General features: G+C 34.5%; 1 protein-coding gene across 1 annotated transcript in view; it reads right to left on the bottom strand.

Annotated features, from left to right (window-relative positions):
- Positions 1-310: 310 nt before the first annotated feature.
- Positions 311-12,535, bottom strand: part of LOC113501233 (long-chain fatty acid transport protein 4-like) — a 32,936-nt gene continuing 20,711 nt past the window's right edge. Inside the window, exons 2-14 of the mRNA XM_026882309.1 lie at positions 10,552-10,708; positions 8,247-8,506; positions 7,842-7,992; positions 5,282-5,519; positions 4,460-4,709; positions 4,036-4,237; positions 3,564-3,674; positions 3,157-3,238; positions 2,811-2,941; positions 2,182-2,332; positions 1,661-1,818; positions 1,244-1,397; positions 311-1,144 (exon numbers count right to left, since the gene is read on the bottom strand). Of these exons, the coding sequence (XP_026738110.1) occupies positions 987-1,144; positions 1,244-1,397; positions 1,661-1,818; positions 2,182-2,332; positions 2,811-2,941; positions 3,157-3,238; positions 3,564-3,674; positions 4,036-4,237; positions 4,460-4,709; positions 5,282-5,519; positions 7,842-7,992; positions 8,247-8,506; positions 10,552-10,620 (2,115 nt within the window). The 5' untranslated portion in view covers positions 10,621-10,708 and the 3' untranslated portion in view covers positions 311-986. The remainder of the gene's footprint in view (positions 1,145-1,243; positions 1,398-1,660; positions 1,819-2,181; positions 2,333-2,810; positions 2,942-3,156; positions 3,239-3,563; positions 3,675-4,035; positions 4,238-4,459; positions 4,710-5,281; positions 5,520-7,841; positions 7,993-8,246; positions 8,507-10,551; positions 10,709-12,535) is intronic.

Genomic DNA, 12,535 nt, shown 5'->3' with positions numbered 1-12,535 from the left:
AACGTAAACCAATCTTTTTTAACAGAATCAAACGTTTTGGATAAACTGCAACAGTTTAAGCTGGTTTTGGGGGTAGGAAAATGAGGTATGAAACTGTTTCAACTTTTTATTTTAAAATGTCGATTGCTTACACCATCTGTCCATAAATTATTACAAACAAAGGTAAATAAAAAATTTACACTACCTACCTATTTTTAGAAAACATTTTCTAAAACCTAAGTACTAAATTCATGGTTCTTAAAACAAAAGTTTTAAACCGCAATACAAAACAGTTGCTTAACTTAAAATAAATTAATAATACAAAACTATGTAAACATTGTTGTATCTGATAGTTGTTAATAATTGCGCTTTAGTAAGCAAACCTATGCATTGATAGTGCAAAATCCTTTTGAGTATCGTTAGTGCTCTACAAATAGCAATGGATGCAGAGTGCAAATATTAAAATACCCCAAAATTTAGATACAAATCTTATTTTGACAATTTGTTATTGTTTGAATCTTGGTTGGATTACTGTAGGGATTTTAGGTGATTAATTTGTGAGTGATATAAATTGACAAAATGAGACTGAAATCCATGAGTTTTATAAACACTGGGAAAAAAGATAGCCATCCGATAATTATCAAAAGATGAACATGACAATTTAATATTTTTTTTAAGAAATGTTTTTAAATTGTTAAAAATTGTGCGGCACACATTATGATAAAATGATGAGATGTATAATGTTAAACTACCCTTTTTAAATGCTATGTCCTTAACTAACTTAATTTTATGGAGTTCATAGTTACAATTACCTTATACTATTTAAGGCATATATCGTAGGAAAGTTTACACTTTAATTTTACATAAAAAAAGAATAAAGACAAAATGGTTAATATTTTTTCATCTAATCACTTTTCTAGTAATCTTGCACTTTAACAGTATCACATAATGTTTCCTATACAGCGAAGGCACATAATATCATCTTTAAAAAGTCAATAAAATTAAAATCACAGTCTAATTTGTCCAGAAATAATTTTCTCGTACTCTTCATTGCCAAGAGGCACATATTTCCCTGTTTTAGGGTCTAAATAAAATAGTTTGTCTTTGACTACCGATGGATTGTAGCCTTCTTTTTGTAAATCAATTTTCCTCATTTTGAAAGTACCTGAAACAAAACAGCGTATATGAAATAATTTGAACTGAAGTAACATCAATTTAACTGAATATTACATTTATTTTAGCACGTAATACAAATTTGCTTTACCTGTCATGTCGACGCTTGTCATGACCCTAATGAATATGGGTCGGGCATATTTGGGCAGATCTTTCGCAATGTCCTTAGCCAGCTTTTCCAAATCCAGGGAACCTTGCGTATCTACGATACCGCACATGCCTGCTCTGCCATCGGTGTTGGGAATCTGCACAAAGATAGGATTTAATTAAACTGTTGAGTTTCTGACACGCTATCGTTCTGAAATCACAAATAATCTTCTATTATTCATAAAGAACAACACACCTATTTTCCACTTCAGTAAATCCCAAGTCATTTTTAACAAAATATGGAACGAGAAGAACCGCCTCAAGAATTTTTAAATTTATAAATGTTGGCTTTTATTTGATTTGCTAGTTTTCATGATATGCACTGAACAATATCGGCTTTATTAGGTAATTCAGGACTTACTTCAACACCATACACTACAGCATCTCGTTGGTCTGCGACCCTCGAGATAGCAGACTCCACCTCGGTAGTAGAGACATTCTCTCCACGCCACCGGAACGTGTCTCCCGTGCGGTCCATGAAGAACAGGTAGCCCAACTCATCAGCCATCAAGATGTCACCTTTAAATAAATCAATATAAATGTGTGCTACTGGGTAACTACTGGATAATAGGAGGTGATTTGTGCGTACTGTAGATAATTGCGTAAATCGTGTATAAATAATTTAGCTCATTGACTTTACCTCACGTTTCCAAAAAGGAATTGATAATTTAACCGAAACTCCCATGCTACTTCGACAAAGGTTGTGTTAATCGTTTAACGCTCCCAAGGAGGGGTATTATGTATAGGGGTAGTATGAAAGCTCCTCGAGAGGAGGAATAAATAGAAAGATAGGTACCGACTGAAAGTATCACTTGAATTCATTTCCTTTCAATTTTGGAGACATCAAAACCATGATAGGAACAGAAAAAAATAGGAACTGACCTGAAATAAATGCTGAGTCTCCGAAAGTGAACACGTCTCTTACAATCTTCTTGTCTGAAGCGTCCTTGTCCACGTAACCTAAGAAAGCTCGGGATGGATTGTTGGGCTTTATTTTTCCTATGAATACTCCTGGCTGGTTGGGTTGCGCCAACTGAATGGAAAAGAAAAATTGGCTGTTACTTTGAATACATTTAACAAAATTACCTGTATTTTACATGCTCCCGTATTGGTCAATTCCAAAAAATGTAGGTTTCCAATAAGGTCTCATTAAAAAAATCGCTAGGTATTTAATACAATTAATAATAATAATACGGCATATAATTTTTTTTCTCAACTGAAATGAGGTAAATTCATAATCTCCACATGTTTGATTCTCTATTCTCTACCTTCTTTTTTACACGTATCTCGAAGCAACACAATACGACATAAAACCATAGCCGTGTAAAACGGCATTATTAATGTACAACCAAGCACGTTACATAGAAACCTATTTCATAGTTTTGCCAGTAATTTATAAGCTAGCTTAATGACTGGCGAAAATTATCTCTAAACTTACGCGGCAATAAGAGTCAACTGAATGATATTTGATCTATGATTATTATGATTAAAAAGTTGTCATATTTTATTACCTGACATAAACCTTTTTTGTCCCTAATAGGGTCTCCAGTTTCAGGGTCCACTTTGAGGATGGCGATGGGGTACACAGCGGGTATGATTCTTGACACAAATCCAATGGCTCCTGTTCTGTTGTTGATGTTTACTGTAGCAAAAATAAAACACGGTTAGTCGGTCTTTAAACACTCAATAGAAATTCACTAACGCAGGGTGCAAGAGCGATGCATAGTAAACGCATAGTCATCATAGTCACCTTCAAGTGGAAGGTAAAGACAGAAATACATTTCAAGACGCTACTTATCTAAGCATCGTTGTTGCATATGTTGTAAGTATGTATAAAGTTATTAAAGGAGTTCTTACCGATATTTGCATTTCCCTCGGTAGCGCCGTAGAATTCGACCACCTTCTTAATGTTAAAACGTTTCACGAAGTCTGTCCAAATCTGCAAATAAAGATGTTTTGTTGATCAATAAATTTCATCATATTTTGTGATTATCAACAATTTGTGGCAAGGCGTTATTCGTTTTAATTATACTTAAATAAAGATTAATACCCGAATCGAATACTTTCTTATGCAAGATCTGCTTGCTTAATACGGCATTGTGTGTTACGGTCTATAGGCTCAAGGAATTAAACATCCAACACACACAATCATCCACTAAGTTCATCTTACCTTCGTCTCTTTTGCCTTTGTGTGTTTGAGGCCTTCAAGTTTACTTTTTAATGTTCAATCAAGAATTTTAAATGAGAGTTTTATTATATCTTACCGCTGGTCTCATTCCATTGCCATAAACAGTTCGGACTTTGTGCTGCTTGTCTGTCGCCGCCTGTGGAGTCGCCAGCACGTAACGGCACATCTCGCCAATGTAGTGAGCCACCTGAAAACCGATAAACCGAAACCGGTTCTTAGTCATTTATTTGGAAATATTTGTGTTTTTTGCAAAGCAAGCTTCAATATATATATGTATAACAAACCCTATGCTGTAACTTGGCCTAACACCCTACCGCGTGTCTATATTTGATTAAAAGGCACATTGTTAACGATGACGTCGTATTTTTGAATTACATGTCATTATCGACATATTTGTCGATTATTTCTTTGTTGTACAACGTTTCCGGATAAGTTCATTCTTTCACTTTAATTGGGAAACATTTTAAGCAACACACGACAAGTCATGTTGACTGTTTACAATTTGAGACAATAATATCCAGCAATATTTTTTCTGAACTTTCACTCACCGTGGCATTGTATTTGATGCAGTCGGGGAAGTACGCTGAAGCTGAGAACTTGGTCTTCAGGACTATAGTGCAGCCGAAGATGAAGGCTTGGCCCATTGTGATACAGCCGCCAGCCGAGTGGTACAGCGGCATCGGACAGTAGATGATATCGTTAGCTCGTAAACTGCCGAGGTAGTGAACCCCTGATGCCATGAACACCATTCTGAAAATAAGCATACGGTTTAGTAACCAATGATGACGTAATTGTGACTGCATGGACACCTATCCGTGTAGTAGTAATGGTAAGTATTCCCAGCCAATGAAGGCTCAGAGCGAAGTTTTTCGGGTTCAATCCCAGTTTGGGGTGTTACTAAAATGTGATTTAGTCGTATTCTGAATTCTTAATGAAGTGAAAAATGAAATGAATCGTTTCAATATGAATTACCGAGAGGAAGAAATAACTGCTGCCTTTGGCAAACCCGTAGTTCCAGAGGTGTAGATGTACAATAGCTTTCCGTTGAAGCCTTCACCATCGGCCTGTGACCAGGGAGCAGGCGTGACGTTCTCCAACATAGCAGTGAAGTCTCCAGTGGTTTCAACTACCCTGACAGCGTCAGCAGACGTGTTGAGGGGTCGCCGAGTGAACTTGTAGAGTTTGATTGAAGGGTTCAACTCTTTTGCAATGTCTTGGAAAGCTGGAAATGTATAAAAGGATGATAGGTAAATATTTTTTTTTGTGTTGTTTAAATCATATTGCACTTTGAATGTTTAGTAATAAATTGAAGTCATAACATTATGGATGTCAAAGAAGATATAAGTACCTATGTACGTTTTACATTTTGTTTCATTTCGTTTAGCAACAGTATCAAATTGTTTAACCTCTAATTATACACTGATTAGTTAATTTAAAAATTAATGTCGAAACTTGACCAGCGTAAACCAGTTCCTGCTTTAAGTTATCGATTGAGTCACATATACTTATTAGTTTTACACAAGAAACCAGCTTATATGCTAATTTATAATAATAAAATCCTAACCGTACCGTTGTAACTGTTTCACTGAGAAAACCTTTAAACGTAATTTAAACGAGAGCTCTCGTCTCACACAGCTAAAATATTGCTGGAAAGGATGAATTAAAAAAAAAGAAGGAATTGCTTCGCTTAGCAAAGGGTAAGATAGTTTTCAACAGCCGGTTGTCTATCTTATTAAGTTAGACTGACAGTTATAATAGGAAGGAGGGAAAAACCATTTAAGGAAATAAACTTACCTGTCGAAAACTCATCACTATAAATGACAACATCACATTTAGCGACGTTGATGGAGTGCAGTAACGTGTTCCCGGTCTGGTTGGTGTTGATGAGGGGGGCCACTGCGCCCAGCCGAGTGGCCCCGAGCCAGATCGCCGGCATCTCGGGACAATTGCCAATCATTACCGCAACTACGTCACCGCGCTTCACACCTTCGGATTTTAGGACTGCCGATGCTCTCAAACTGTAGTCTTCTACCTGGAATTTTTGGTGTTATTAGATTTTAGGGTATTTTAAGGAATTTCAGGTATGTTTTAAATTCTGAATTATTAATAGTCGTATGCGTCTTAAATCATGACGCCATATCAACCCATGTCCTGTGAAGATCAAATAAGTACAATAAACAAAAAAAATGCACTTCGGCAAAATTGGATTTTCTTTAATATGTAAAAATTTATTTGGTAATGCTCAAAGAAAATGTTTTAAATATCCAAATAATTTTATCTTTGAACACTTACTTAAAACACTACAGGCTCCCGGATATTCATTATACGTCTTTTTATTCAAACTAAGGTTCATTGTTTAACTAGTTGGTACTTAAGTATATAGCTATTTAAGTATTAGAACAATAACTTGAAAAGTCAAAGTTCAGGACGGTCGCAAAGTAACAATCCATCACTTTTTTACATATATTATCGCTAATAGACATCTCCAAGAATTTTCGTAAAAACCTTTACAACAAAGGAAGGCAGTTTATATGATTGGTGGACTTTCTGTTCCCATTTAGAGAAGTGTGACGGACATTAAAATGGTGATCAATTATATTTATTTTACTTATTTATTTTCGAAGGAAATGAGGAAATCATTAATGTCGAAATTAAGGAAATTAAAGTTACTGTTCCAAAACACGATAGCTGAAGCCGCGATTTAAAAAATATTTTCAGAAACCAATATTTTGGATTTTGCTTGGCTGAAAGTTTATTTACATTTATAGGTCGCGCAATACATACACAACTTTCGTTGCATAAAGACTACCTAGATACTATAGAGCTAGACTTGTACACGAGATATATCTTATTGTGTGAACTGCCAAGTATAAAACACTTACGAAGACAAGACACATTGATCCTTAGCTTAGCAATATATTTAAACTCTACCCAATGAATCACGGTGAACGAATTTAGTCCTAGAATTGTTCGATGGTCTATTTATTCAATCTGGATTTAGTGTCCACGTCATGGCCTCATGCATGGACAACGTATTGTACGGTATAGTAGTTGTACACTTCATCCTGTTGTTGCCATCTCGTACGTATAGAAGGGAGTACAATGCTTTTATTGAACACCTTTTTATTAATCCTATGAATTCGTCCTTCTTAGTCATCGAGCAATAAACATGTTCTTTCCATTGCGTTTCCACAGAGTAATCATTCAGGGTTTATTAGCTTGGATGGATTTTTCTAGACAGTAATATTTTTATAATCGTAAATCGACATAAAAAGCTAGAGATTTTTTGTATCCATTACGTGCAATAACAAAAGTATTAAATCGTTTACTTCATCAACATCTCAGTAGATTTCAATAAATATAAAAATTTATGCTGATAATATAACTGGGTTTTTTGAAAATATATCTCAGTAGTCCGTCATACAGGTTTGCGAAAAGATGAATAGTTAATGGTAGTGTAGGCTAATAAAAATTACGATACTGGTAAGTAGCGTCACACGCGGTTTTATTTCAGTATATCATCTTGATTTTTAGTTTACGAGATAAAAGAAAAAATACGTATCCAATATTTCTTCTCGTCTGAAGGTCTAAACAGTTTTTAACCGACTTCAAAAAAGGAGGAGGTTAACTGTATATTTTTTTTAAGTTTTTTTTTTCAAAATCATCATCATCACCCCATATTCGTCCACTGCTGGACATAGACCTCCCCAATTGCACGCCATCGAGTCTATCTTCGGCAGCTTTGGTCAAACCCTATCGAATATCAAATATCGACGACACAATACTTAGACTTGAGATCTCTAGTCAAAGAAAACCTCACAACAATGGGATTTCGTAACCGTCCGTCACAATACGAGAGTTACAACACCAACACTAGAAGAAGGACTTCCTACTTTATGTTATGTATTAGCCTGACATTACGATATTGACTCACTACGCAACTCATACGAGGAAAATATCTCACTTGATACAGGCGAAAAGGTATGTGATTTTCCCTCACACAGCCAAAATCTATTTGATCAAGGAAAAGTAATCTTAGTGCTTATAAGTATGGATTCATTTGACATTATCTCAGATATTAGATTAGTCATTTAGTTCAAAAGGTTTTGGGTCACTTTATCTATATCCTTTTCCTAATCATTGAAATGATTTGTCATGGTAGTTACGCATACGGGATTAGGGATTCAAGAATTTTCTATTTTTTAATTAGAACCTTTTTAAGGGCAATTCAACCGTCAACCGTCCCACACTGCATTGCAAAGGCCTTAATTTCCTTCCATAATAAAAAGGTGTAAAAGGCGGATGCCCAAGCTATATAACTTTTTAATAAACATCAAAAGGTTAACGAACATACCTGTTTGAATGTCCATGTCTCGTCTTCAAACAAGAAGCAAGCCTTGTTTGGATGTTTCAAAACCATTTGATGGAATATATCAGGCATGGACCACTTTTTATTTGTAAAGTTTCTTGTCAGCCACAAAATTTTGAAGTAGCACCAGAGAGCCCTGAAAATTAAACATACGAAACTGATGAATGGGAAAATGTTTGGGGGGTTTTTTTGTTGTTGCTATGCGCAAATCTACTAAAAACAACGAAATAAACCAACGGGAATTGGCATGATTTAAACAATGACACGTTTTTATTAAGGTACGTACAAACCCAAGCAGGTAGTTGAATTATTCCTCAAGGTAGACACAAAACAAACTAAAATATAGTATTCAACAAAAACCAACCCGTTATTATTGTAATTAAAACTTACGAGAAATCTCTTGGGGCTGTTAGGGCTGCGACATACAACCATCTCCAGTAGAACGCTATACAGTAGACCACTGCAAGGATGGCCAAGACCTGGAGACTGGTCTGCCAGTCCTGGAACACCCAGGTGACCGCGCAGGCCGCCACGAGGACACCCAGCGCCAACATCGCTATTATAATCTTACTCCAAGGTATTGATGACTCTTCCCTTAGCTCTTCTTTTTTCAACTCTCCCTTTTCCAAGTCAGCATCTGTCGCCTTCAACTGGAAACGAGGTACAAACTACATGTCGTGACCACTGATGATAATACACTAGAGTATCAATAAACAAAATGTTCTGTCACTGGAGATTAGATTGGTGTTATCAGTCGATTCTAAAGTGAATGTATGAGTAACATGCGTTACAAATCGCATGTGGAAGACTGCGTTAATTAACCTTCTGGAAGATGTATTGTACTATTTGCAGTTATTTGTTTCTTGGGAGCTAAACCCCTAGTCTGTCGACGATTTTCTCTATTATAAATTTGACTTTGAATTAAGGGCCAGCAAAGACATTTTCGTTTGAATCCCTTGACTGTTTTAGTAAGAAATCTGAGCCATTATTTTGCATTAAACCGTTTAATTTACTTAAGAGAACTCTAAAAACGACTAAATTGATCATCGTTTTAAATCGCAAATTACTTATACTTGCGGTTTTTTGAGCAATTATGGATATCAATGACGTAGGTTGAATTTATATATTTTTTGATTACGAGATGAAAACTATTAGTAATAGGTGGACATAAACCGATCTTAGAAACTGTTTATCCATGGACAGTTATGATCTACTAATACTTCGTGTCCATCTGATCCGGATCCGTAGTACGTCATAGAAAAGATAAATGTAATAAGCTTATAGATTAGTAGATAAGGAAAATAAGCACTTGGAAACACAGCAAATTTAGTATTTAGATTGAATTAGATTGTTGGCTAAGTACATTAGCACGTACAATGAGTAAGAAATAAATATAGAAATGGTTTTAACGGTGTAGAATTACAGGTGCCGACGTTTTCCAGAAAATTTGTTGGGATAGTTCCTAAAGTTGTTCAGAGCTAGAATAATTATTTTTCATCCAAAATCTAAAATAGCTCTGAAATTACGTTGGGCTTTTCATCCCTGTTATATATTATAGTAGAAAGTAGACTAGATATTAATAGACCTGGTATGATCATTAGTAGAAATTAGTACATTGTTATTTTTTACTTTATTAAATTATCAAAGCGTGTTGGACTTGCATTCCCATGCTAAACTTAAAAAGACACTATAAAGAATCGGGTCTGTCATTATGACGTTAACGTGATTAAAAGAGGTAAGTACGAAATAAAAATATTTTATTTAAATCCTTTCCTCATATCATATCGGCTACGACGGCTACCTATATAAAAATTATCTACCTACATGCAAATACCCTTCAAGGGCCCGTAGTTTTTATTATAACCGGAAAGGTTAACATGATACAAGTTAATATAACATAAAAAAAATAACGAGACCGCGTAATTAAATATTAATAAACTTTTGATTATTCTGGTCTGAAAACTGGTTATTTAACCAAGAATTTAACCAACTGTATTTTATGGTCACCACCAAAACACGTGATAATTAGGACATTCGTAGTTTACTGACATACGTCGATTTTTTATATTTATAATCTCGCGTATACAAATTCTTTGGATTCTTATGAATAATAAGCTTCTACTTTATTTCTTATCTTTCTACTGTGAAGTAAATGGGACTTTCATTCATTAAATATACTTACCTCATTACAAAGCCAGACCTGTTAATTATCAAAGATGAAAGAATAGTTTATTAAAAATAAAACGCGATTGAAAACGAATGTAAACAACAATGCAGGTTACCAAATCCCTACTAATATTATAAATGCGAAAGTAACTCTGGCTATCTGTCTGTTACGCTTTCACGTCTAAACCACTGAACTGATTTTAATGAAATTGGGTACAGATATAGAGTCGACCTTGAGAAAGAACATAGGATAGTTTTTATCCCGGACTTTTGAAGAGTTCTCTTGGAAACGCGATATAACCGATCTGTTAAAAATTAAAAATAACACTGGAATATATTAGTCGCTTATTTCACTTGTGTGATTTTTTTAAATTACACCAAGATTGTTCCCCATTTTACTAGTGAAACAAATGGAGTAGGTACTTATAGATTACTTATTTAAGTTCGGCACATAGAAAGTAGTTTATTAAATCATTTAATTCTCATAATTAAAAATAATCGGTTAATGTTAATTAAAAAGGGTATTTACCTCAAACTTTTGGTTGTTTATATCAGTCTTATTCATGTTGTTATCAACAGCAATATCGACGGCCGCCATTTTTACGATTGTTGATGACTTGGTTGATAAACTGTTTTTAATTAATTTCAAACTTCATTTTTTGGAGAATTCTCTATCACAGCAATACCTGTAACAAATAAAAATACTTTAGCACTTACTTATTCTGACATTAACTCCAAAGAAATAGAATAAATCTTTATTAGAATATTTTCTTTTAAGAAACTATTTATTTTCTCTTTTTAGTTTATTTTTGGCATATTGAAGTTGTCAACTCGAAATGAACAAGTGTTGTTGGAGAATGTAGTGATTACTAATGATGAAACTCGTTAGTTATTCTTATCAGCAAGAGGTCTTTGCTCCCCAGTAATAATAATAATATAGTCGACTTTCACACAACGCCATCTAGTCTCAAACGGAGTAAAACTTAATTACTAAACAAATGATCGTCTCCACATAAATTGTTGTCTGGAGAACAACGTCTGGGCAACTAACCACTAGACCAACAATCTCTTGTACATATTTAATTAAACCAGTATTAATGAACTAAAAAGTATGTACAAAGTGCAGACTATGTCAATATTCGCTTATACAAAAATATTTCCAAACTGTTTTTTTAAAGTTTAATATGTAATTTGGGGCTCCATTTGCCTAGATAATTTGCCATTCGGTAATGACTAATGCCATTTACATATATGCTTATGTCACGGTATTATATTATGTGCTGCGATTAGTTATTATATTTATGTAAACCGCATGTTTAAATATTAAAATATTCTATTCTTCTTCAAATTATTTATCAAATGTAATTTTACTTTAATGTTTAGCTAGACAGCCAAGTTTTTTTAAGTCAATCATTGTTTTTTTATAATTTTTATGCAATAACTTATGCAGTGATTGTATTTCTAGTAACAAACCTACTAATTATGAGCTATTATTAAAAAACGTCTAATAATTACAGGTTATGCTAACTTAGACTTTAAATCAGAAAAAATCATAGACTCTGCGATTCAGGTTTAGTCAGTAAGTGTCTGATACTACCCGCTTCATTTCCCAAGGAGGTCAGTGGCAATGAGAATTCCCCGAATTACCAAAAAAGTCTCTCGTAGGCGAAATTGAATTGAATTTTTGCAATTCAACCGTGTCAACAAGTCAGGTAAAGTGGAGCTGGAAGAAGAAAATCATTTCCTAAATATTTTTGTCCTCCTAAAATCTATTAGATCATTCCTACTTACATTCACTGCTGCCCGGAACATTACGTATGTAGAGTTTAGCTTTATCTCACCAAGTTCCTTTGCCTACTGCCGCGATTCATCCATTGTCTTACAGATAACAAACAATTAAAAGACCGGTAGTGTAAATAATATAGTTTAGAACTAAGTTTATTGCATTGACCACCTTCCTACTTTCCCATGTTGAGATGGCCTATCAAAGCATATGATGGCTTAATTGTGTTCATACTATCTTAAATTTAAAGTTTTTCTCAAGGCAGTGACGTATTTAGCGATATTAATGTCCACACCTACAATAATAATAATCATAAGTGTATCTAATTAAGCCATTGCAGTTCACAGATTTCAAAATATAAACAATTTAAACCTTGAGGAGATTACTATCAGCTGTTTATAAAACCTTCACCTTTAATGAGCTAATTTAATTCAGGTGAATTTATTTAATGATTAGGTTGAAGCACGTTTGGCGCCACCACGCTGTTCGAGATTGGTTGGTCTATTCGGAATTGCCGATACCCGGAGTGCAAGCTTCGACTTTTTGTGCATGATGAATTGAGAATATGAAAGAGATGCTTGTAAGAATACGTTGGATGCGAAGGGCAAGAGATGTAGGATACATGCATTAGCAAAGGAGGCTTACTCCCAGGACTAGGTTAGTAAAGGCTGATGATGATGATCGAACCTTGAAACGACCGAAACGAGCAAGTATTTCCTGAATAATTCCA

Source organism: Trichoplusia ni, chromosome 15, assembly GCF_003590095.1.
Source record: "Trichoplusia ni isolate ovarian cell line Hi5 chromosome 15, tn1, whole genome shotgun sequence".
NCBI classification, from domain to species: Eukaryota; Metazoa; Arthropoda; class Insecta; order Lepidoptera; family Noctuidae; genus Trichoplusia; species Trichoplusia ni.
This window is presented reverse-complemented; position numbering and strand designations above follow the sequence as displayed.